Genomic DNA, 27053 nt, shown 5'->3' with positions numbered 1-27053 from the left:
ATGACTAAAATTTAAGAGACTGACAACAGGACTTCCCTGGTGGTGCAGTGGTTAAAAATCCTCCTGCCAATGCAGGGGGCATGGGTTCGAGCCCTGGTCCGGGAAGATCCCACATGCCGCGGAGCAGCTAAGCCCGTTTGCCACAACTACGGCAGCTCACGTGCCTAGAGCCCGTGCTCCGCAACAACAGAAGCCACCGCAATGAGAAGCCCGCGCACCGCAACAAAGAGTAGCCCCCGCTCGCCGCAACTAGAGAAAGCCAGCACGCAGCAACGAAGACCCAACACAGCCAAAAATATATACATAAATAAATAAAAGACTGACAGCACCAAATGATGGCAGGGATGTGAAGCAACTAGAACTCTCATACATTGTTACTGAAAATGTAAGCTGATACCACCAATTGGAAAATGCTCTGGCAGTTTCTTACAAATGTTAATGTAGTATAAGAAGCCTCTGCTTCTGCCTCCTATTCTCATCTGGACCCAGTACAGTTTAGAATTTTGCTTTCTTCATTAAATAGATATAGACATAAGAATCTTTTAATCTGATTTTTACAGCAAACTTTAGTCAACAATTATAAGAGTCATGGGCATTCCCTGTAAAAAGGAGTGTGTATGGAATTTAAATCAGGGAGGTAAGGCCACCTCTCTTTCTTTGCTCCAGTTGCTATAACAAAGTACCACCAACTGGGTGGCTTAAACAACAGAAATTTATTTTCTCACAGATCTGGAAATTAGAAGTCCAAGATCAAGGTATTGTCAGGGTTGGTTTCTTCTGGGCCCTGTTTGGAGATGACGGTCTTCTCCCTGTGTCTTTACATGGTCTTCCCTCTGTGCGTGTCTGTGTCTTAATCATCTCTTCTTTTTTTTTTTTTTAATTTATTTATTTATTTATTTATTTTTGGCTGTGTTGGGTCTTCGTTGCTGCGTGTGGCCTTTCTCTGGTTGTGGCGAGTGGGGGCTATTCTTCGTTGCTGCACGCGACTTCTCATTGCGGTGGCTTCTCTTGTTGCAGAGCACGGGCTCTAGGCGCACCGGCTTCAGTAGTTGTGGCACGCAGGCTCATAGTTGTGGCTCGTGGGCTCTAGAGCACAGGCTCAGTAGTTGTGGCGCACGGGCTTAGCTGGTCTGCGGCATGTGGGATCTTCCTGGACCAGGGCTCGAACCCATGTCCCCTGCATTAGCAGGAGGATTCTTAACCACTGCGCCACCAGGGAAGTCCTTAATCATCTCTTCTTATAAGGGCACCAAGTTGTATTGGATGTAGTAGAGCCCACCCTAATGACTTCATTTTAACTTAATCACCACTTTTAAGACCCTGTCTCCAAATCCAGTCACACTCTGAGGTACTGGGGGTGAGGACTTCAACATCTGAATTTTGGGAAACACAGGTAAACCCATGTCAAACAGTGACCAGCTCTATATTCTGTCCTCTCGTCTCAGGATCAAGCAATGTATGAAGCTCTGCAGTGGTCCCTCAGCCGGTGACTTCTCCAGCAGCAGGCCTTCAAGGAGTCCAGTGCATCGAGCTGCCAGAGATACCCACGTGCTCTGAGCTATCCACTTTCAACCTGACACAGATGTGGTCTCACATAAGCATTTTATCCTCAGATTAATGAGGCCAAGTCAGAGCTAAAGATTCTTCCCATCTGGCCAACCTTGTACGGAAACACCCTATACCTCCTGTTTAAGAAAAAGAAAAAAAATTTTAACTGTCAAAATAACAGATACCTTTTTTAAATAGAATGTTTATTTTGAAACAACATTGACTGTACCACAGGAAAGTTGCAGTCACAATAGAAAGAACTCCCCCACCCCCCGAACCGTCTGAGAGTATTTGCCAACCTGATGCCCCATCACCCCGAAATACTTTAATGTACACTTCCTACACACCAGGAGATTTCCCTACATAACCAGCCATCAACATCAGGACATCAGCTGTGATACTTTGCTGCCATGTAATCCTCAGGCTCCATTCAGGTTTCTCCAGTTGTCCCAATAATGTCCTTTATAACAAAGGGATCTAGTTTAGAATTAGCTATTGCAACCGGTTGCCGTTTCTCTTTAGTTTCCTTAAAGTCTGGAACAGCTCCTGTCTTGACTTTTGACACTTTTGAAGGTTACAGCCCAGTTACTTTGTAAAATGCCCTCAATCTGGATTTGTCTGATGTTTCCTCGTGATTAGACACAGGTTGTGCATCTTTGGCAGGAATATCATGAGGCGATGCTCTTCTCACTGCATCGTGTCAGGTGATGTGCAGTTTCGATTTGCCCCAATACTGGTGATGTTCACTTTGGTCACTTAATTAAGGTGGTTCTGCCAAGCTTCTTACACTGTGAAGTTACTCTTTTCCTTTGTAATTCATACGTGTGTTGTGTGGAGGTCCTTGGAAACTATGTAAATATCCCATTCCTCGTCAAACTCAGGTATTACTATTTCTGCAGTGTGTTATCCGTTACTCTCATTATATGATGTTCAGATTGTCCCAGATTCAGCCAGTTGGGAGCCCCTTCACACTGTCCTCCGTGCGCCTTTCACAAGTCTCTAGCTGATACTTTCGGGAGGGTTTAATTTGTCGTGTTTCATCTCTTTCCTTGTTTACAGTGCTGCTCACGGTGTATTCTTAGGTTGTATAGATGGCTTTGGTTACCTACTTTTTTTCCTTCCAAAATTTCTACTCCACCTCAGTCTATAAAAATGTTTATGCTACTTTTAAGAATGTAATTGATAAGATGGAGAAAATATTAATAGATGAAAGCAAGTCAGGTAAGTAAGACACAGTCCTTTTTTTCAAGGAGTTCACAGATGGATACAGACATCTAAACAGAATATCACAATGCCCAAGGAAGGGGCATAGAAAGGAGGGTGCTGTAGGACCCCAGAGGAAGGAAGACCGAAAGAAAAAGCAAATCAGGATCATGTCCTAGGCATAGATGATTAGGAATGAAAGTTAAATTAGAAGTGTGGGCCAGAAGGTCTTAAACAGTTATTAAATTTGAGTAGTAGATTTGATTGTGCTTGATATCAGCCAAATCAAAAGAGAAACACGGGGAGTTCCTTGGTGGCCTCGTGGTTAGGATTCCGGGCTTTCACTGCCATGGCTCGGGTTCAGTCCCTGGTTAGGGAACTGAGATCCCGCAAGCCACATGGTCAAAAAAGAGAGACACAGTCTGGTATATCATATATGTAGGTTATGAGGGAAAGCAAAGATTTTCTTGACGATTGAATTTTCTTGACAATTTCTAGACAATTAGGTCTACGTACCGAACTTTCTGGTAGTTTAGCTTAGCCTAAACATAAAATGTTGACCGCATCAGAGATCAAGTAGACTGCATGTCCATCAGCTTTGCAAATCAGCTGCTATGTAGGTTGGACAGCAGGCAGTTATTGGGCAGAAAGCTAACCAGCTAATGTCACAGTGGGTATTGCCAGCCCTTCTCCATAAGGAAAGGTAACATGTTCTAAGTACCATCTGTGTGCTAGACACTCATATGTTCTCTTTAATCCTCCCAACTCTTATTCCCCATACAATGGGGATCGGATGGCATCCCCATTAAAAAGAATAAGGTTCAGAGCTTGTTCAAAGTCACCTGTGTATGTACATGCGTAAGAAGAGTCTGAATTGTGGTCTACAGCTGTCCAGCTTTTCTTTCTCTTGTGAACAACGTCCAGTCCTGTGTTGAGAAACATCTGGAGTTGTATCCTCTGTTCTAGCATCCTGAAAGATGAGGCAATTTCATTAAGTGCTTTGTGCTGAGCACTGATAACATAATGGTGAACAAACTCAGAACTTATTGCCTAATTTGGCCTAGTTTGTTGCCTAGTTTCTGCCTAATTTGTTAGCAAATATAGCTGATTGTCCCATAATATCCATTCGTCCCTTCTTCCTTTTAGTAGGAGAGTGATTAAGTTCTGGCTAGTGTAATATGAACTCAGGTGATGAGTGCAGCTTCTGGTCACATCCTTAAAAAGAAGCAGCAGCTTGGAGACTTGGCAGTCCGGTGGTTAGGACTCCGCACTTCCATTGCAGGGGGCATGGGTTCAATCCCTGGTCGCAGAACTAAGATACCGCGTGCTGCCCAGCGAGGGCCACGCCCCCCCCCCCAAAAAAAGAAGCAGCTTGGAATGCGAACCCTTCGTTAACTGGGGGCAGCCTGCCTTGAACTCATGCATCTTAGCCCATAGGCAGACTCTGGGAATGTCCTCAGAAACCACAACTGGTTTAAAAAAGAGGAAAACTCTGCTTGCTCTCCTAATTCCACTTTTCCTTTTCCAGGGCTAGAATGTGATGAAGTGATGATGAACCAGCTTTGACCATGTAAATGGAGACATTCTAGGGGGTGACAGAGCAATAAGACATAAAAAACCAAGGTCCCTGGGCACTTGTGGAGCAGTTTTCTCACTGCTCAGACACAGTTGGCCTAGACTTTTATGTGTGACCTTTATCGTGCTTAAGCAATTATATTTTGATCTCTGTTAAAGCAGCCAAATTAATGTCCTAATTAATAACAGTGAAACAAGTCAAGAGGCAGTTGCAAAACAGCCTGAGAATGACTGTGAAGGGATAAGAATAGATGCCATTCATTAGGAGGAGCACAGAGGAAGGGCAGTGGGGTCCAGGGAAAGTTCTCCAGAGAAAATGATGTCTCAGCTGAGTCCTGAAGGCTGAGAAGGAAATGCAGGAAGGGAATACATGAGCTAACTGACAATAGAGACCTGCAGATGGGAGAGGGGCTGGTGTCTGAGAAACTAAGGACAGGTGTGCTCTCACATTCATCCACAGGATATTGCTGAAAACACATCAAAGTTGTGTTTACAGGAGGATCTTATTTCCAAAAGCTAAAATAGTTAGAAAGCACCTAGTTACCTGTTAGGCGCAATCTTTAGTCATTGTTAATATCTCTCACTGTTCAATAGTTCTCACTGCCTGAACTCAGGAACTGAATGGATTTGGATACATTTTTGCACTGCTCACATCCCAAAGCTGAGAGGCCAGATAGATTTGGGATAAAAATGGAATCCCACATCATTCAGAGGCTACCCTTAACTCCATTGCTTTAGGTCCATGAGACCTATGCTTATCACTGATATCAGCATTTTTAATTTTCAACTTATTTTTACAAAATAAGGACAAACAAAAATATTCAGTTAAATGTGCAGGCATTATAGTTGTCTGACTTGGGGTGTCCTGCTAAGTTTCATGAGGAAGGGATCCTGTCAGTCTTGTTTCCTTAGCATCCAGCCCAGTGCCTGCATTACAGGAAGCATTTAATAAATGTTAAATGAATTACCTTTCTTAGACAACAAGACTGTCAAAATTAGACTGCTGGCTGTGCCCAGCCCCTCCCTCCATGTGAGAACTAACATGTTGATTCATTGGGTAGTAGAAATCTCACTTTGTCATATGAGAAAAGATAAAGGGGCATGTGAATAGCCTATAACCCAGCAGTTCCACTCTGACATATGTATCCAACAGAAGTGCATACACCAAAATAGCAAAATTCATAATTGACCAAAAATGGAAACAACCTAAATATCCATCAACAGTAGAATGGATAAACATGGTGTTTTCATGCACTAGAATACTACACAGCAATGATGAACTATATGCAACAACACAGGTGATTCTCACAGATATTGAGGGGAAGAAGCCAGTCTTGAAATCATCCTGTGCGATTCTACTTATTAATGTATAAAATTCAAAAAGGCAACTGATCGATACTATTAGAAGTCAGGTTGATGGTTACTATTGGAGGGCAGTGCCTGGAAGGAGCACCAAGTGGGGCGGCCTCTGGGATGCTGGCCACGCCCTCCTTGATCTGGTGGTGGCTTCATGCATGTGTTTTCTTACTGATAATTCATTGCACCGTGTGCTTATCATAGCTCTTTTCTATAAGTATGTTCACTTCAGTTAAAAAGTTTTTTTAGGGCTTCCCTGGTGGCACAGTGGTTAAGAACCTGCCTGCCAACGCAGGGGACACAGGTTCGAGCCCTGGTCTGGGAAGATCCCACATGCCGCGGAGCAGCTAAGCCCGTGAGCCACAACTACTGAGCCCACGTGCCATAACTGCTGAAGCCCACGTGCCTAGAGCCCGGGCTGCGCAACGAGAGAAGCCACCGCAACAAGAAGCCTGCACACCGCAACCAAGAGTAGCCCCCGCTCGCTGCAACTAGAGAAAGCCCACACGCAGCAACAAAGACCCAACGCAGCCAAAAATAAATAAGTAAAAATAAATAAAATAAATTTATTTTAAAAAAAGGTTTTTTAAAAACTTATGAAAATTTTTTCTGTAATTCATGATTCTTCATCTGATTTTATTTATAATAAACATTTCAAAAATTTAAAACAATAGGAGTATCAATATTGAAAACGTGGGTCACTTAAAAGTAAAGAGGTGCATAGAGCCCAGTATACTTGAGGATAAGCCAGCCACTCTTCTCTTTCTTTTTCCCCTAAAACACCAGGCGTTTTGCTCATGCTGTCCTCCCGTCTGGTCAGTGGTGAGAAAATAAGGTTGAAGAGGTGAGTGGGAGCGGAATTTTGTTATTTAAATTAGCCCAACACTAATATCATTCTCTCTTCCTGGGAAAATATGAGCTTCAAAGATGCCTGCAGCCATCGAGGTTGTCTGGACCAATGCTGCCTTCTGGAATGTTTCCTTAGATGGCATGTTGGCCATGCAATCTGGTTCCACTGCCAGGTAGGCCTTGCCCCTGAGAGGGGGAGGGAGGGAGGAACTCAGCAAAGTGTGTTCCAAAGAACTCTTTCTTAGGTGTGGAGATAAGCAGTCCACGTTACATCACAGCCAAGGACGTTCTATTTTCCAAGACCACACACAGTAAGTCTCAGGAGGGAGAAACTCGACAGCGCCTTAGCTTCCCTCCCCTCTATCTGAACACCTGCTCTGTCTCCCACAGTCCTCATCACCCAAGCTGGGAAGGTGGAAGGCATCTTCAGTTCTTCTGATCAGTGATCAGGCACTTATTATTTAGATGTATTTATTCTCACAGACACTGAGCTAGCTCAAGCTGTCATCACCTTTCATATGTTTACTTTGGCCTCCTATCTAATCTCCTATTCCAATCTCTTATACAATAAAACCAGGGTTGCCTTCAAAAGATACTAATTAATCACGTCACTTCTCAGCTCAGCATCCTCCTGTGGCCTAAACACATTGGTCTAATTATGCATGGGCCTTTGTAATCTGACATCAATCCACCTTTGGCACCTGTCCTGCCCCCTCTCCCCTGACTGGGTATATTGCCATTCCAGTGGAACACCATGTTCTTTCACATCTCAGCCCTGGCTCACGGTGTTCCCATTACCCACCTCCTCCCTCCACCCAAACACAAGACCCACTTCTGGGCTTGAAATACCCATCGTGAGAAGCCTTGCCCAAGCCCTCCCTCCACTTTCTGCTCAGACTGTGCTGACCTGGACTGTGGCCGTTAAACACTCTCTGCTTAAGTACTAGATTCTCAATGGCAGAGTCCTTAATTCATTTTTGCATTATAGCACTTGACACATAATAAGAACAAAGTAACTTTTTCATAGCACAATTGAATCGCTTTGCTCTATGGCACAAAGCACAGCTAACATAGGGGAGATTTGCTGGAGATTTTGTGTTGTTTCCACCCCAGGAATCTGCCAAACTGGAACTTCGCAGCTCATGGCTCTCTGAAGAGAAATCAGCAAAGCTTTGGAGGTGGGGCTTCCTCAGGCATTTAGTTATTGCTGATCAGAAGTCCTTTTAGCAATACTTCTCCGTGGCTAAGGAGCCCCTGAATGTGCTCAAGGCATTCAAAAGAAACTGGTTCTAAGAGCTTGGCCCACACAAGCATTCTCTCTCTAAAGCAGAAAGTTTTAAAGAGGAGATAATATATATTTATTACAACCGAAATTCTAATTACCATCTTTGCACAGACAGGAAAACCTGCTCTTCTACTCTGGCTAACTGTGAGTGAGCCTGGTAAATAGACAATGGGTCTTCCTTACTCCAGGAGGTTTTGCTAGCTTGAACTTTCTCAAAACTAATAATGCAGAAAGCTAAATGAGTTTCACAATAATCGAGGTCTTTAGAAGTGGAGATACCGGGTGACGGAAACAGCTTAATATAGGGAACTGTAGAAGCCCTGTTTTGCAGCGTGTGTATAAGGAAGTCTGTTTTTCAAATAAAAAAGCCCTATCTGAAAAGGGGTCAAAAACAAATTAATTAATTCAACAAATACTTTTTGAGCATCTACTTCATATCTGCTTTTTTCCAGCTGCCTCCTTTATTACTCTCAGCTCACTTAGAACTTGGATGTTGAAGCAGCATTCAGATTCTCTGACCCTTTATTGCCAAACTCAGTTTGTAGTCCAGCTTAGATTCATTTATTAAAAATGACATTATTTGTGCCACTTTAATTTTGCACCTTGCACAGCACAGGTTTGGAGCATCTGTGCCTTGACACACAAAATGTCACAGGCTTTGTTATTATTGCTGGTGGCATGGGATGGGGGAAGAAGAGGAAGGTGGACTTACAAACTGTATCTTTACTAATACATTAAAACTGAGACATATAGTATCTTCACTTTATATTTGAGAAAACTGAGGCTCAGAGAAGTTGAACAACTTGTCTTGCCACACAGCTAATAAGTGGCATCTGGAAATTCAAACCCGAGACTGTCTTAACTCTAAAGACTTTGTCCTTCTCCTACATCCTACTGGCTTTGGGGGCAGGAGATGGACTTCTGTGTCATGTCCCCTGGGGAACTACCAAAATGCCTTCTAAATCATTAACTAGTGTGAGTTGTAATAATAATAATCTTTATTAAATAGTGAATGACATTTTTTTCTTTGAACTCAAGCAACTAGTATCAGAAACCTCTCTACACAGTTGCCACTCAGTAAACTCTGATGTTCTGACAGACAAGACTTTATTTATTTATTTATTTATTTATTTATTTTTGATCGCACCACATGGCATGCAGAACTTCCCTGACCAGGGAACGAACCCGCGCCCCCTGCAGTGGAAGCTCAGAGTCTTAACCACTGAACCACCAGGGAAAGTCCTGTCCATGTATATTTTAAATAGTGATTTTTAAATGGATAGGGTGGAGGCAAAGAAATAGCTATCGTATTGCCCAGCCTCGGAAGTAAAAGATTTAAGAAAATGGGCAAATGTTTAACTCTAGGAACGTTAGAGTATGCTCACATCCCTCCTTAGGCATAATCAGAAGCCAGTGTTTGCATTGTGCTTTTCAAATGCTTTTGAATCCTAGAGAACAATGGGTATTTCTCCACATCGCAGGGGATCTCGGGTTATCCAGCAGCATTAGCATGTGTTTTATCTTGCAAAATATTACCTACAGTTTACTTTTAGTCTCCTTCTCAAGACTATTGAATCGTAATGCTACAAAAGGCCTTTGAATCCTCTGTCAGAATTTCTCAACTCTGGATGACACAAGAATCAACTGAGGCTCTTAAAAATATGCTACCTGGCAGTCTCCCGAGTCAATAGAAATGAAAGCAAAAATAAACAAATGGGACCTAATCAAACTTACAAGCTTTTGCACAGCAAAGGAAACCATAAACAAAGTGAAAGACAACCTATGGACTGGGAGAAAATACTTGCAAATGTTGCAACCGACAAGGACTTAATTTCCAAAATATACGAACAGCTCATACAATTCAGTAACAAAAAAACTCAAATGACCCAATCAAAAAATGTGCAGAAGACCTAAATAGACATTTCTCCAAAGAAGACATACAGATGGCCAATAGGCACATGAAAAGATGCTCATCGCTAATTATTACAGAAATGCAAATCAAAACAATAATGAGGTACCACCTCACACTGGACAGAATGGCCATCATTAAAAAGTCTACAGGGCTTCCCTGGTGGCGCAGTGGTTGGGAGTCTGCCTGCTAATGCAGGGGACACGGGTTCGAGCCCTGGTCTGGGAGGATCCCACATGCCGCGGAGCGGCTGGGCCCGTGAGCCACAACTACTGAGCCTGCGCGTCTGGAGCCTGTGCCCCGCAACGGGAGGGGCCGCGATGGTGAGAGGCCCGTGCACCGCGATGAAGAGCGGTCCCTGCACCACGATGAAGAGTGGCCCCCACTTGCCGTAACTAGAGAAAGCCCTCGCACGAACCGAAGACCCAACACAGCCAAAAATAAAGAAATAAATAAAGTAGCTATAAAATTAAAAAAAAAAAAAAAAGTCTACAAATAATAAATACTGGAGAGGGTGTGGAGAAAAGGGACCCCTCTTACACTGTTGGTAGGAATGTAAATTGGTACAGCCACTATGGAATACAGTATGGAAGTTCCTCAAAAAACTAAAAATGGGAGTTGCCATATGATCCAGCAATCCCAGTCCTGGGCATATATCCAGACAAAACTATAATTCAAAATGATACATGCACCCCTGTGTTCATAGCAGCAGTATTTACAATAGCCAAAACATGGAAACAACCTAAATGTCCATTGAGAGATGAATGGATAAAGAAGATGTGGTACATGTATACAATGGAATATTACTCAGCCATAAAAAAGAATGAAATCATGCCATTTGCAGCAACATGGATGGACCTAGAGATTGTCATACTAAGCAAAGAAGGTCAGAAAGAGAAAGACAAAACACCGTATGATATCACTTATATGTGGAATCTAAAATACAACACAAATGAGCATATCTGCAAAAATGAAACAGACTCACAGACATAGAGAACAGACTTGTAGTTGCCAAGGGTGGGGAGAGTGGGGAAGGGAAGGATTGGAAGATTGGGGTTAACAGATGCAAACTGTCATATATAGATGGATAAACAACAAGGTTCTACTGTGTAGCACAGGGAACTATATTCAATATCCTGTGACAAACCATAATGGAAAAGAATATGAAAAAGAATATATATGTATAACTAAATCACTTTGCTGTACAGAGAAATTGACACAACATTGTAATTCAACTTCAATAAAATTTTTTTAAAAAATGCTACCTGGGCCTCACTGCAGACCTGTTGAATCAGAGTTCCTGGATGGGGCTTGGGGAGCTGCAGCTCATTAAATTTCCCCAGGTGATTTTTTTCTTTTATTGAAATATAGTTGACATACAGTATTACATTAGTTTTAGGTGTACAACATAGTGCTTTGACATTTATATGCGTTATGAATTGACCACCACAATGTCTAGTAAGCATCTGTCACCATACAAAATTATTATAATAATATTGACTATATTGCATGCTGTACTAAGGTAAATTACATGACCAGCTAAAGCCTCAGTCACGTTGAACAAAAGAGAGAGAAAGCAAAAGCGAGATCTGCCAACGCTGGCTTCCTGATGATCTTGACTGAGCAAACGAGGCCGCCCTGGAGATCAGGTGCAGTCCAGATGTGCCTGCCACCCTCGTTCTCAAGGTGAAGTCTTTGGAGAGTTATTAGCCCAGTGACAGCTTTGGTGCCACACTTTCCCCCCTCCTTCCTTTCCTTCCCCTGCAGCCAAGTCCAAGCAGCTGGCTGTGGGATGAGCTGACACACGACAATTAAAATTTGCCCCAGTGGAACTTCACAGGCTCCTTTTATCCCTGCAGGAGAGCAGTAGAGGCATTTGAGGTCAAGAGGCTGATCCAGCAAGGGAGCACAGCATGATTAGCAGCAAAGGGGATGAGGGACAAATGCCAGGAACCCTCCTTCCCACTGCTTAGTGTGTGACAAAGCTGGAAGAAAGGGAAGACTTTGGGATTTACGTGAGGTCTCAAGTCTTAAAGGATGCTAAATTTGTTCTCACTTGGGACCTGTAACAGGTTCAGATGCCAGATGAAAATCAAGTCAAGTTCATTTCAGGTGAGTCTAAAGATTGATTTTTTTTTTTTTAATCAGCATCAGGGCACAGTAGATATAGTAGTTTGCAGTCCATAGTCCACTCGTAACTTGAAATCAGAAACTGAAAAGCAGTAATGTAAGTGGGAGGAGAGATTCATTAATTGATTCAACAAATATTTCTTGACTGGCAACTGTGAGCAGGTTCAGTGCTAGTTGCCGACAGTACAGCTCAGAGCAAAACTCAAGTCCCTCCCCCAAGGGCGTCTCCCCCTCCCACAGTGAGGGAGGGCATGGGGAGAAGAAAAGGGCAGAGTCAGTAAGTCCAGGATGTGTATGTTATGCACACACACATCAAATAGAACAAGTGGTAAGTGCTGTGAAGAAAAAGAAGGGAAAGGGCTGGCGAGAGCTGTGCCTGGGTCTGTGGCTCGGTGGTTATTTTACATGGGGGGTGGGCGGGGACAAGGAGCAAAAGAGAGGCAGGTAGCCTTTGGGGGAGAGGGTGCTCTGCCCCACGAGACCACAGAACCTAAATGTCCGTCAGTCAAAGCCATCTACTCCTAGCTGTGCCACTGTCCCTTCATGTCCTACCAGCCTCTTCATCAGATCCATGACACCTGGTCAGCCTCTTCCAGGTTGACCGGCAGACCCTCAGGTGCTTTCAAGCCCCATAACAGGCCAGGTTGGTGGTCTGGTCTTGCCTCTGTCCTCCTCACTCTCCAGGGCAGGGCGTCGCAGCATTGCTCCTGTCCCAAGCTCCATCTGTGACATTGATGACCCCTAACCTCTGCAGAGGAGGGGCCGTGCAGAGCCGTCACACCTGCACTCCCGGTGGCCTCACGGGTCATTACCTCGAGGCTGAGAGACAGTGGCTGTGAGCTGCCAGCCTTCCCACATTTTAACTCATTCACTTCTCACTGTAGCCCTGGGAGGGATGTGTGACTGTTTATCCTCAGTTTGCAAATAAAGAAACTTGCCCATGGCTAGAGAGAGGCAGAGTTGGGCAAGTCTTATCCACTGAAAACCCCTTTCTTTAAGGAAACAAAGCACAATTATGGAAAGTTTAAAGGTCTAGGGTTTAAATAACGCCCCAAGCGTAGTCACAGGGCAAAAAAAAGGTGACTCAGGAAAGGAGAGAGGACTTAAGTACTCTTGAGTGCTGGCTATTGGTTGGCACAAAAAAGGATTAAGTGAGGAGCCAGGATAGAATGACCAACTTTGCTATGGGAGAGCCATTTAATACACGTGTGGATAACTTTGTTCATTTATTTTTCTGTTGCTAAAGGAATTTGTAGAAATTTACAGAAAGGCAGCAAAAAGGTATATGAGTCATCCATAATCTTGCTTTTCAGAGACTACCACTATTAACAGCTGTCAAATATCTGCCTCTAAGATTTTCTCTCATCAGGTGGATTGGGGTAACTTTTGTCCCTGGTCAGATGTTAACATTACTTCCCCATGAAGCAGGCCTTTTTGGGGTCCTGTCCCAGTGACCCACCTTCATTCCTACAAGGAATGACTCCCCAAGGGGAAAGTGAGGCAGGAGATTGATGGGCTCCAGGCTAGACACTTACAACTGGCCTCCTGTTCACACTTCTGGGGTGAGAAGAAGATGGGCTCCAGGCCGGACATTCATTACCAGCCCCCTGTTTACATTTCCTGAAGCAAGAGACAAACGGGCTCCAGGACTACATATTTACCAGCAACAGAAATAGGGTAAATAACCAGACATTGGACCTTTTTATGGCAGGGATAGAGTGGGACTAAACCCTGTTAAAAGATCAAGAGGTCATACATTTCCCATCCTTGGGGCAAGGGAAACATTGCACATGCACAGACAGGCTCCTTGGGGGCAAAAAGGAAGGGGCACCACCCCATAATATGTGGTGTTAAGGCCATCACATAGGCCTCTGGGCTGTAATCCGTCTTGGAAAAAAGTTGCGCGTGCATGTTGGAGAGGGTCCTGAGGCAGATCAGGTGTGGAAAAAGAAACCAGATAATTGGCCAAAGGTAAACAAAGAGCCGGCAGAACTGACCTATATAGATGACTTCACTGCCTCTTTACTGCCTTCCTCCTCGTTAGGGAGGACGCCCACACCCTTGCTCTCCAGTGGGCATCTCTGCCCTGCTTCTGTCTTAAGTAAGCAAACTGTTTCTCTGTGTGCTCTCCCACTTGTTGTTGTGCTATGTCTCTAATAATAAACTTTGTATCTGTTTTTACAGTTTTTGCCTCGTGAGAAATGCATTTTTCACTGGGGGCAGGAGCCAGGGGTTATGGTGGCTAGGATTCCTGGTTTTCATCCAGGCTACCCAGGTTCAGTTCCTGGGCAGGGAACTAAGATCTCACTTCATGCCACCACTCACTGCTGCCTCTCCGAGATCAAAAGGGCCCCCTGGCGACACCTGACTCCAAGGCCCTGGGACCAGAATCCTTTTGCTCTGTCTCTTACTGGGAGGCACCATCTCTTAAGAAGCCCCTGCAGAGAAGGGCACCTCATTGCTTTGCAGGCCGGCCCCGGCCTTTCTGAGGCCATTCTGATTGTTGGAAAGCTTTTCTCTCTTAGAGCTAGACCCAAGACTCCAGGTGAGGTCTGATCGTTAACACAGCATGCTGGATAGGTAACCCAAGTTGCCCTAAGTTTCTTTTTTTTTTGTCTTTTTTAAAAAAAATCACCTTCCTTGCAGTCAGTTTAAAAAAATCTAAGATGTTTCTTACATGAACTACTTGATACCATCTTTCTCAGTCAGCTCTGGTTGCCTTAACAAAATAGCACCAACTGGGGGGCTTAAACAATAGACACTTATTTCTCACAGTGCTGGAGGCTGGAAGTCCAAGAGCAAGGTGCCGGCAAGGTAGGTTTCAGTCTGACACCTCCTCTCTCGGCTTGTAGCGGTCACCACCTCACCATGTGCTCACATGACCTCTTTTGTGTGAGTGGAGAGAGGAAGCTCTGGTGTCTCCCCTCATAAGGGCACTAATCACATCATGAAGGCTCCCCACACCCACCTCATGACCTCATCTAAACTTTATACCTCTCGGACTTCCCTGGTGGCACAGTGGTTGAGAATCTGCCTGCCAATGCAGGGGACACGGGTTCGAGCCCTGGCCTGGGAAGATCCCACATGCCGCGGAGCAACTAAGCTCGTGCACCACAACTACTGAAGCCCGTGTGCCACAACTGCTGAAGCCTGCACGCCTAGAGCCCATGCTCCACAACAAGAGAAGCCACCACAATGAGAAGCCCACACACTGCAGCGAAGAGTAGCCCCCGCTCACTGCAACTAGAGAAAGCCCGCGCACAGCAACAAAGACCCAACACAGCCAAAAATAAAGAAATAAAGAAAAATAAAATAAAATAAACTTAATACCTCTCAAAGGCCCCACCTCCTAGTGCCATCACATTGGGGGTTAGGGCTTCAACATATCAATCTCAAGGGGACACAAACATTCAGTCCATAGCACCATGCCAGGTCCGCCAACCCTGAATGATTTTGTGAACCAACCCTCATCAAGAAAGGATGACTTTTGAAAGGTCTGTAAAGTGAGGGCTGCCAATCTGCTTCTCTGGACTCCATTCTAGGATTGTCTGCCTTATGCTGGCCTTTCTGGGACAGACCCCTCCAACCCATGTCCTCTGCCTGGCTCTTGTTTATAGAAAAACTTTATCCTCCTAGGCCTTCCCTGAGTTCTAATGAATAAATTTAATCAGAGAAGTGAGAAAATGCAGAAGCAAAAGAAAACAGTCAAGCAAGACAAAATAATAGTTTAGCCACTAAACAAAGTCAGGGATCTTTAGTTTCTCCTCAAGGGCTATAGATAATATTCTGAGCCATGTCCTTTGAGCTGTTTTGCAGATACTGAAATCCCCACCAGGTGGAAGAAGTTAACTGTATGCTGCCCTCAAGCACGCAGACCCCAGAACCAGAAGGTGGATGATGTTGCCTCCTGATGACCTCACCACCAGCCCATCAGAAGAATGTCCACAAGCTGATCATGCACCCCACCCCAACCCCCCCTTATCCTGTCTAAAAACCTTTCCTGATAGCCTTCAGGGAGTGTGGGCCTTTTAAGTGCTAGCCACTTGGACTCCTTGCTTGGAGCCCAGCAGTAAATGTGTACTTTCCTTCACCACAACCCAGTGTCAGCATATTGGCTTTATTGGATGAGCAGACCCAAATTTGGTTCGGTAACAATGCCGTGCTCCATGTATCCAAACCCCCTTGGAAGCCAGTTAAATACTTATTACTCAGCGAAGGTTTAGTGAGCACTTCCAGGCTCTGTCGGAGAGCTGGGGACACGGTGGCAAACAGACAAATACGGCCCCTGCTCTCACAAAGCCCATGCGATGGTTCATGACTGAACTGAACAAATATCTGGATAGGATGATTTCCAGTAGAGAGATGTACTAGGAAGAAAATAAGGGAAATGGGCAAGGGCAGATCCCAGTTTTGTGGAGCCTGAAGCTTATTTGGGGACCCTCTTTTAGAAAAAGAATACATGGGCTGTTAGTTTCCCAGGGCTGCCATAACAAAGTATCACAAACTGGGAGCCTCAACAATTCTCTCACAGTTCTGGAGGCTAGAAATCCAAGGTGTCGGCAGAGTTGGTTCCTTCAGAGGGCTCTGAGGGCGCATGCGTTCCAGGCCTCTCTCCAGTCATTCCTTGGCTGGTAGATGCACGATCCCATCCTCACCTTCACATGGCATTGTCCCTGTGTTGACGTCTTCTTATAAGTCTTGTTGGATCAGGGGCCCACTCCTCCAGCATGACCTTGTCTTTTTTATTTTTTTAATTTTTATTTTATGTTGAAGTATAGTTGATTAACAATGTTGTGTTAGTTTCAGGTGTACAGCAAAGTGATTCAGTTTTACATATACATGTATCTATTCTTTTTCAAATTATTTTCCCATTTAGGTTATTACAGAATATTGAGCAGAGTTCCCTATGCTATACAGTAGGTTCTTGTTGGTCATCTATTTTATATATAGTAGTGTGTATATGTCAGTCCCAAAGTCCCAATTTATCCCTCCCCCCGCCAGCATGACCTCATCTTGGCTAATCACACCCACGATGACCTTATGTCCAATAAGGTCCAATTCTGAGGTATGGGCGCTAGGACTTCAATGTGTCTTTTTTGGGGGGACACGATTCAACCCCCAAACAAGGCTAGGGCTCCTCCAGGGCTTGCAGGGGGCCTGTGCCAGCGGGGGCTCTGGGGTGTAAGCTTCTTCAGCGTGGCAGCAGCTCTACCCCTGGGATGTGGGTGGCGAACTGTGCGGCGAGGGGCACAGCAGACCCGTCAGTGCCCCTCCTGTCCTCTCCACCCACTCTGGAGGTCCCGGTCCCCCTTTTGCAGAAGCCCTCCTGGGCCTCTCAAGGGCTTCCTCTGCCCCCACCGCCAGCAGCCTAGAAGTGGCCTCAGGAGAAGCACCAGCCAGAGAGAACAGGAGCTGGTGAATGTACACCTCAGCCTCCTCCTCCCTCAGAGGGACTTTTTTAAAGATCTTTTATCATAAGCGCAGATGCAGAAAAACACGCCGAAGACATCGAGGGCTTCTGGAATTACTCTGAGGCGGACACCCCGTAACCCCTGGTGGGACGTTCTGTGGTGTGGTCCGTCCAGTCTCAGCAGCCGCAGCACCGAGGTGACCTTTATCTGACTTATTTCCCCACCTCCTCGTCGTGCTCCCGGGACCACCTTCCAAATAAGTGGCTTGCCCCCAAATTCTTGTTTCTGGGTCCGTTTTGGGGACACTCAGAAGCAGGCAGTTGGTAAGGAAAGGCCTCTTTAAAGAGATGGCATCTGAGGCGGGACCTGGGTGCTGAGAAGGCGTCGGCCACGCAGGGACGCGGCTTAGCGTTGGGGGGCGGCCCGGGGCACGGAGGCGGGACACGACGACCGCAGAGGCCCCAGGAGAGCGGGCCCGGGTGCACGGGGAACGAAAGGAAGCCTGCTGTAGCTGCAGCGCAGGCACGGGAGAGGCAGCGGAAGCCTGGAGATCCTGCGTGCGTGCGTGCGTGCGCTGTGTCCGCAGGTATGCGAGTCACGTGGGAGGTGGGGTGAGGGCCCCTGTGGGGAGAGGCCGCCTCCTTCCTCCCTTCTCACCCCTGCGGCCTGACACGTCCCCACACAGACACTCACAGGAAGCTGTGTTTTTTTTTTAAAACAATTTTCAATTTCTTTTTTTTTTTTTAATTTTATTTATTTATGGCTGTGTTGGGTCTTTGTTTCTGTGCGAGGGCTTTCTCCAGTTGCGGCGAGTGGGGGCCACTCTTCATCGCGGTGCGCGGGCCTCTTACTATCGCGGCCTCTCTTGTTGCGGAGCACAGGCTCCAGACGCGCAGGCTCAGTAGTTGTGGCTCACGGGCCTAGTTGCTCCGCGGCATGTGGGATCTTCCTAGACCAGGGCTCGAACCCGCGTCCCCTGCATTGGCAGGCAGACTCCCAACCACTGTGCCACCAGGGAAGCCCAGAAGCTGTGTTTTGAAAACCCAATTTCATGTGCCCATTCGAGTCCCACGACAAGTATCTATTCAGATCAGGTCGTTAGGAACCAAATCATCTCAACACGAGCTGCGCTAATTGCGGAGATTGCTGAATAACCAGGACCCAGCTTCAGCTCCCCTGTGTTGGCTAATGATAGAAACACAATTGCGGTTGCCCAACAGCGGCTCCGAAGCTGGGGCACCCCTTCCAGGAGGGCAATTGGCACCTACTTAATAAGCCCAGCTGCAAAGGGGGAGTGAGTCAAGGTGTTGAAAGCTGCCCTCACCTGAAGCTGGGGATGGGTGCGGCCCCCTCTCTGACTAATTATTACCTGCTTTTGTTCCTCTAGTGTGAGACAGGCCTGCCATGGAATGCCGGTCGTGTAGATTGACATACCCAGTGACGAGTGTTGCTGAAAAGAGAAAACCACTCAGGTCAAACTCATAGAGACAGAAAGTAGAAATGACAGATGCCGGGGGCTGGGGGAGGGTGACTTGTTCAATGGGTACAGACCTTCAGCTCTGTAAGATGAAACGGTTGTGGAGATCGGTTGTACAGCAATGTGAATGTACTTAATACTACTTAAGAATGGTTAAGAAGGTAAATTTTGTTATGTGGATTTTACTACAATTTAAAAAAAAAATTCTGTACAAAACCCAAGTGGCAGACCACAGTTTGAGGTAGCAAACGTTAACTGCTATGGTTTGGAACAGTTGTGACATCGCCTTTGGTTTCTGGCACTGCTCCAAATGACCCATCAGCACCTTGATGTTCTCAGGGGCAGTGGACGTCATCACAACCAAAACTCTCCCCGTGACAGTGCCTTAAATATTTCATCTCCACAATCCATCCCTGGGACCCTGGCGACTAGGTTTTACAGCTGAGGCTTAGTAAGTAGCTGCCAATTGTCCTCCTGTTCAGGAGGAGGAGCTGCCATTTTGAGGAGCTCAGAGTATCCCGCTGTCACCTTCCTTTCTTGTTGGCAAACTGGGCCCAGGTTTTGCCTCCTTTTGCTAAGATGGCAACTGGAGTATCTAAACTGGGCTTTGCAGGGTTGCATTATTTGGAAAACCATAGCTTCTGAGGTAGCTCTTAAAAATCTGTGGTTACATGTGAGCTCCAGGCCACAGGCTCCTGTTCTGACTTCCGCTTAAGCACCCTGTGGCCCAGTCAAATGTGGAAATAACTTGAGGGGGTTACAGGCTATGCCACCCACCCCCACTCCCACCCTTTTGGGTGCCACCCTGTCGCTGGGCCTGCTGTCCAAATTCCTGGGAGTGTTGGAATTGATATTATCTTTAAAAAAACTTCACACGTTACACTAATTAGGAGAGGGCTCTGAATTCAAGAAAAATGTTCATTGTAAGTCCAAATGCAAAAGTCATGGACTTTGAATTTAGACACTGGATTTGAGTTGACTGTGGCTTTAGACGAGTTACTTATTCTTTCCTATTCATTTGTTTTCTTGGCTGCGAAATGAGGCTGTTATGTTACCAACGGGAAGATTAACAGAGCATGAAGAGACCAGCCCAGGCAACAGCCCAGTGCCTGGCACATGGCAGGACCCCCGTCAATATTGTCAGCCCCCCAGTTAGGATTCTCTGGGAACAAGTAGGTTTATCGCCCTTTCGTCCTCAGAAATAGTTTGGCTTCTTACCGTATAATTCTGTGAAGTAGATTAAATTCTTCCTACACCTGTGCTTACATAATGAGTTTACTCAGTAAACGTTTACAGGGTAACCCTCAGGGCAGGCAGGTCCAAATGTGTCTGGAGCAATGTCACTTTTCCCTAGAAGTTCAACCATGGGCCTGAGCTGGTTACAGAGACAGCTTGTGGCATCGTTAGGTGTTTCTCCCTGGAATATGGGGAGGGGACTGGGGAGTGGGTGGGTTTCAGCCTTTGTGGTAGAGCATTCAGAGACCCCAGGATTCCAAACTGGATGGCACTGTAGCCCCACACCCTTGCTTCACACACGAACAAACAGAGGTTCTTCAGAGATAAGTAAGTAACTTCAGTCAGGAAGCCTCACGCTGTGTGGGCTAGGGCTTGGGCTTGGGAACAAGCTACTTAAGGTCTGGGTTCTGGGAGATAAAAAGCTGGCTAGCCTGAAGCAAGTTACCTAACTTCTTTGATTCTCTGTTTCCTCCTCTTGTAAATGGAAGTAAGATTACCGACTTTACATTGTGAGATTTAAAAGGAAATAATGATACTAAATTGAAATAAGACACTGGGACTTCCCTGGTGGTACAGTGGTTAAGTAAGACTCCGAATTCCCAATGCAGGGGACCCGGGTTCTATACCTGGTCAGGGAACTAGATCACACATGCATGCTGCAACCAAGAGTTCGCATACCACAACTAAGGAGCCCGCGAGCCGCAATTAAGGTGCCCACGTGCTGCAACTAAGACCTGGAGCAACCAAATAAATAAACAAATATATAAAAAAAAATTAACCATTCTTGTCAGGGTGTAGGGTTTTTATTTTAAAAAAGAAAGAAAGAAGACAGTGACTTTCCTAATATATGATCACTCTTTTTTTTTTAATTAATTAATTTATTTTTGGCTGTGTTGGGTCTTCGTTGCTGCACGCAGGCTTTCTCTACTTGCGGCGAGCGGGGGCTACTCTTTGTTGCAGTGCGCGGGCTTCTCATTGCGGTGGCTTCTCTTGTTGCAGAGCATGGGCTCTAGGCTTGCGGGCTTCAGTAGTTGTGGCACGTGGGCTCAGACGTGTGGTTATTAAATCAACTATACTCCAATAAAAATCTGTGGCTCACGGGCTGTAGAGCGCAGGCTCAGTAGTTGTGGCACACAGGCTTAGTTGCTCCTTGGCATGTGGTATCTTCCCAGATCAGGGCCGGAACCCATGTCCCCTGCATTGGCAGGCGGATTCTTTTTTTTTTTTTTTTTTTTTTTAATTTTTATTTATTTTTATTTATGGCTGTGTTGGGTCTTCGTTTCTGTGCGAGGGCTTTCTCCAGTTGTGGCAAGCGGGGGCCACTCTTCATCACGGTGCGCGGGCCTCTCACTATCGCGGCCTCTCTTGTTGCGGAGCACAGGCTCCAGACGCGCAGGCTCAGTAGTTGTGGCTCACGGGCCCAGTTGCTCCACGGCATGTGGGATCTTCCCAGACCAGGGCTCGAACCCGTGTCCCCTGCATTGGCAGGCAGATTCTCAACCACTGCACCACCAGGGAAGTCCTGGCAGGCGGATTCTTAACCACTGCACCACCAGGGAAGTCCCTAAGATCACTCTTATCTCTGATCCTTTAAGAAAGGAGACAACAAAGGGATCAAAGGGATGAGTGAGACCATCGGAACCCACCCAGGCGCCTCCCAGGGAGCCCGGCCTGAGAGCTCAGGGGTGGAGGAATCTCACACATAGTTGGAGAAATCTCCTGACTCTACAAAGGAAGAGAATCAGGGACTCTAGATCAGTTAGCTAAATGCCAACTCAGTTCCCAAAGGACTAAGGAGGTTTTTGGAATTTGACTTTTGCCCTTTCCTCTGGCCCAGCTCCTCCCTCTGGTGGAAACAGCTCTGGTCAAACTGCTTTAGACCCAGCTTGTCTGGTGGCCCTGGGCTGGGGCCCCAGAGGGAATCAGGTACTCTGAAGGGAAAGAATGAAATCTTCAGGAATTTGATGAATCTGTCATTCAGAGTTGATTTTTGGTGAATCCTCTTGCTTTTATTTATCTGTTTTTGAGAAGGTAGCTGGAGATGAAAAAATTGCTTTTACGAAATCGAGGGATGGCAGAGTTTGAATTAGAATCTGCAGTTGTTTTCAACTCTAAAAGTCCTTAAAGTAGAGTGCAGTGGGTGAGCTACCAGATTTATTTATGAACCTGTGAAGAGAAAGCAGTGACCCCAGTGGGGACACTTGGTCGGGTGTGCATGGAACCAAGGGGACACGCAGGGTTTAGAAGCCTGGCTGGTTAGGCCAGCGCTTTCATTGTCAGCGCTGAAGCAGACATGACAAAGCGTGGAAAGGTGATAGGAAAGTGCTTTCACTCAATACAACAGCAAAAAAGAACCACTTTCTGGCACGCTTAAGGCCCAGCCTGGAGGGGAAACCAGTTGTCAAGATGTGTGGTTATTAAATCAACTATACTCCAATAAAAATTTTAAAAATAAATAAATAAAATTTGCTTGCAAAATTGTAAAAAAAAAAAAAAAAAAAAAAAAAAAGATGTGTGGTTATGGCTAAGATCGGAGACTGCTGTTCAGGGGGCCGGAAACCTCAACCCTAACCTCCATGTGCCAAAAAAATCTCAGCTAATAAGTGGGAGGGAAATTGGAGGCTTCAACCACTGCGAAACAAAGGACTATCCCCTTCCCTTTTTGACCAATGAAGGGTTACTCTGGGTCCGAGGGCCTGTTCCAGCAGCCTTGAATAATAACCTCACAGGGGAGGAATATTAGTGGCCCTCCTTGGATTAGTGAATTGCTGACCTACAAGGATTTAGAACCCAACATTGAGGGCAACTCAATTCTTCCAGGTCATTTCACTATGCAACAATACTGTGCCTTTGCTGAGGATTACAAATACAGGGATGTGTGCCTGGTAACACGTAATCCACTCTTTTTTTCTTTTTTTTTGCTGTGTTTGGGTCTTCATTGCTGCACACGGGCTTTCTCTAGTTGTGGCGAGCGGGGGCTACTCTTCGTTTGCAGCACACGGGCTTCTCATTGCGGTGGTTTCTATTGTTGCGGAGCACGGGCTCCAGGCGCGCCGGCTCAGTAGCTGTGGTGCACAGGCTCAGTAGTTGCGGCTTGTGGGCTTAGTTGCTCCGCGGCATGTGGGATCTTCCCAGACCAGGGGTCGAACCCATGTCCCCTGCATTGGCAGGTGGATTTTGAACCACTGTGCCAGCAGGGAAGTCCACGTAATCCACTCTTAACTCTAGAAATGCTGCTTGGGTTTCTTTGGGTTCTGCCTCTTGAAGAAAATTCTAAGTGTGTGCCCCAGACCCCCTCGGACCCCTTCCTTTTGATCTTCGTGTGCCAGTTCACACACGCCTGTTATAGCAGCTACCTTCTGAGCGGCAGTGATGCATTCAGTTGTCTGAAAACTTCCCCTCTGCTGGGTCCAGTTATTTGCTTTATGAACCATCTGCCAATTTGGATTAAATTCGGCAAAAACAAACTCCATTTTTAGATGACGCTCCCCATTCTTCTTCTTCCTCTACCATGTCATCAATTTTCCAACCAAAAGTACCAGCATGCTCTGACCTGCACATCCTTCTGTTGTCAAATCCTGCTCCTTTTTGCAACAGGGACCCTCCCTGGGTTGTCACCACACTCTTTTTTGCTAATCCCCATCGCAGACCTCACCCTCAGCCCAGTGGGGATCTCTGGCTTTGATGTCTTCAGGCCTCTGCTGCCACCTCTCCTCCACTCTGAGCCCCCGTTGCAGGTACCACCCTCATCCTTGTCCTATCTCAGAATCAGATCCACCGAGACGGTCTCAGGGGTTTAGTGCTGTTGGGTTTCTGAGGGTAAAGTTTTTTCAGGGCCTTCCTGGCCCTAGGATTAGACTATCCTTGCTTCATTTCAAATGACTAAGGCTCCTGGAGAGTTTTCCGAAGACAAGAAATAACACGTTTCCTTCCTTATCCAAGCCAAGAAGCTTCCGAGTCAGCTGGGCCAGTGGAACAGCTAGAGCACAGGCGTGGACGGCCCTGCTGCTCACAGCACACACCCTCACGCTGATCTCTCGGAACCTCCGTGTCTTCGTGTGAACACGTGGGGTATGGAATCTCTCTCCCCAGGTCAACACGGATTAAAATGCGAGCCTCTGGGGACTGGCAGAGTTCAGACACTGATCAACGATACTGTTGTGTGCCCTCCATTCAGTTCCAGCCACATCGTGACTCTCCTGTGTAAGGCACTCAGTCCTTTGTTACTGAATTCTTTTTTTAAAATTTTTATGGGAGTACAGTTGACTTACAATGTTGTGTACGTTTCAGGTGTACAGAAAAGTGATTCTTTTCCCATATAGGTCATTACAGAGTATTGAGTAGAGTTCCCTGTGCTATACAGTAGCTCCTTGTTAGTCATCTATTTTATATATGGTAGTGTGTGTATGTTAATCCCAATCTCCTAATTTATTGCTTCCCCTCACGTTTCCCCTTTGGTAACCATAAATTTTATTTCGGGATCTGTGAGTCTTTCTGTTTTGTAGAAAAGTTCATTTGTATTATATTTTTAATATCATGTAAGTTTCAGGTGTACAACAAAGTGATTCACAATTTTTATTTATTTAAATTTATTTATTTATTTACTTATTTATTTATTTATGGCTGTGTCAGGTCTTAATCGCGGCACGCGGGATCTTTCATTGTAGCACACGGGCTTCTCTCTAGTTGTGGTGCACGGGCTTAGTTGCTCTGCGGCATGTGGGATCTTAGTTCCCTGACTAGGGATCGAACCCACATCCCCTGCATTGGAAGGTGGATTCTTAGCCACTGGACCACCAGAGAAGTCCCATTTGTATCTTTTTTTAATTAGATTTCACATATAAGTGATATAATATGATGTTTGTCTTTCTCTGACTTACTTCACTTAGTATGATAATCTCTGGGTCCATCCATGTTGCTGCAAATGGCTTTTTTTTAAAAAATTTATTTATTGTATTTATTTATTTTTGGCTGCATTGGGTCTTCGTTGCTGTGCGCGGGCTTTCTCTAGTTGCGGCGAGCGGGGGCTACTCTTTGTTGTGGTGCGCAGGCTTCTCATTGCGGTGGCTTCTCTTGTTGCGGAGCACGGGCTCTAGGTGCGCGGGCTTCAGTAGTTGTGGCTCGCGGGCTCTAGAGCGCAGGCTAAGTAGTTGTGGCGCACAGGCTTAGTTGCTCCGCGGCATGTGGGATCTTCCCGGACCAGGGCTCAAACCCGTGTCCCCTGCATTGGCAGGCGGATTCTTAACCACTGCGCCACCAGGGAAGCCCAAATGGCTTTATTACTGAATTCTGATTCCATTTGCATATCCCAGCACTAGAGCATCAGCTCCTTAACTGGAGACCATGATTTGTCTTTGCATCCTCTCTGCCTAACGCAGTGCCTGGCCAAGTACCTGCAGAATGAATAAGTAAGTGCATTTTTACTTTGGATTTAAAACTTAATGTTTCATATTAGAATTTAGATGGGCCCTTTCCTCAGCTTCTTCTAAAATGCTTTATCTTTCCAAGGAAGCTAAGGCAGTGTTGAAGTGAGGCCCTCATTTCTGGTGCTCACTGCACCTGGCAGCCGCCAGCTCGGCACACAGTCCTCCACAGCCTCTGTCTCCGAGCTCACCTGCATCTACCCAACCCTTATCCTGCACGAGGATGAGGTGCCACTGACGTAGGATATGATCAACGCCCTCATTAAAGCAGTCAGTGTGAATGTCGAACCTTTCTGGCCAGGTTTGTTTGCAAAGGCCCTGGCCAATGTCAACATCAAGACGCTTATCTGCAACGAACGTAGGGCTGGTGGCCCTGCCCAGAAGGAGGTCCTGCCCCAACGGAGGACAAAATGGGAACAAAAAAAGAAGGCTCTGAGGAGTCTGACGATGGCATAGGCTTTGGTATTTTTGATTAAATCTCCTTTGTATTATGTTCAATAAAAAGCTGACCTCTTAAAAAAAATAAAAAAGAATTTTAGATCGTTAAGTCAAAAACCTCCAGAGATCTGGCCAGAACTGCTGGCACACAGGAAGGGATGGACAAGACAGTGGAACGAAAGCACATTTGGTAATGCATGGGAACTGTTTTCCTTCCCACTCCCGTTGCAGGACTAGGCTCATTAGACAAGCCCTGTGAAGCACGGTCAAGAGTCTGGGTTCTGGAGTCACTGTCTCAATCTCAGATCCTGTCTCTGCAACTCACCAAGTGTGACCTTGAGCCAGCTACTCTCTGAGCCTGTCTTCTCATCTATAAAATGAAGATAGTAATAGTACTACCTACATCACAGACATACTGAGAATGAAATAAGATAATGCATAAACTTAGTTCAGAGCTCAGTGAATAATAAGAATTCTCAATAAATGGCCACAGTGTTCAGTGGACTGAACACACACTCAAAGCTTATTCAAATGCCCTCCATCTTTTGTTTCTGTTTTTTTTTTTTTAATTAATTATTTTTGGCTGCGTTGGGTCTTCATTGCTACACGCGGGCTTTCTCTAATTGCGGCAAGCGGGGGCTACTCTTCATTGCGGTGTGCAGGCTTCTCATTGCGGTGGCTTCTCTTCTTGTGGAGCACAGGCTCTAGGCGCATGGGCTTCAGTAGTTGTAGTACGTGGGCTCAGTAGTTGTGGTGCACGGGCTCTAGGCGCGCAGGCTTCAATAGTTGTGGCGCACGGGCTTAGTTGCTCCGCGGCATGTGGGATCTTCCTGGACCAGGGCTCGAACCCATGTCCCTTGCATTGGGAGGCGAATCGTTAACCACTGCGCCACCAGGGAAGCCCTTGTTTCTGTTTTTGATGAAAAGCTTCTCAATGAAAAGCTTCTCAAGTTTAAGGATAGCCTCTGTTGGTCTCTCTCCATTCATTAAGCACTTACTTTGAGCCAAGCACTGTTCTTGTTAGGGCTGGGGAACAAAGAAATAAAAGATAATCCCTGCCCTTAAGAAATTACAGCCTCAGGGGAAAACAAACTGTGTGTATTTACAAAACAGTATGTGGACCACGAATGAGATAAACACTGGTTGGAGAGTCCAAAAAGTAGCACCTGACCTGCTGGGGAGAGGGATGGGCTACCACATACTGGTGTGAGCC

At 45.9% G+C, this 27053-nt stretch overlaps 1 protein-coding gene and 1 pseudogene across 1 annotated transcript in view; both read left to right on the top strand.

The window, feature by feature from the left end:
• NVL (nuclear VCP like) overlaps positions 1-9482 on the top strand; it is a 105799-nt gene extending 96317 nt beyond the window's left edge. The window contains exon 23 of the mRNA XM_007167229.2: positions 1446-9482. Within this exon, the coding sequence (XP_007167291.2) occupies positions 1446-1490 (45 nt within the window). The 3' untranslated portion in view covers positions 1491-9482. The remainder of the gene's footprint in view (positions 1-1445) is intronic.
• LOC103006915 (60S acidic ribosomal protein P1-like) lies at positions 6610-25878 on the top strand (annotated as a pseudogene).
• Positions 25879-27053: the final 1175 nt, after the last annotated feature.

Source organism: Balaenoptera acutorostrata, chromosome 1, assembly GCF_949987535.1.
Source record: "Balaenoptera acutorostrata chromosome 1, mBalAcu1.1, whole genome shotgun sequence".
NCBI classification, from domain to species: Eukaryota; Metazoa; Chordata; class Mammalia; order Artiodactyla; family Balaenopteridae; genus Balaenoptera; species Balaenoptera acutorostrata.
The sequence above is the reverse complement of the archived record's forward strand: the minus strand, read 5'-3'. Positions and strand labels throughout refer to the sequence as shown.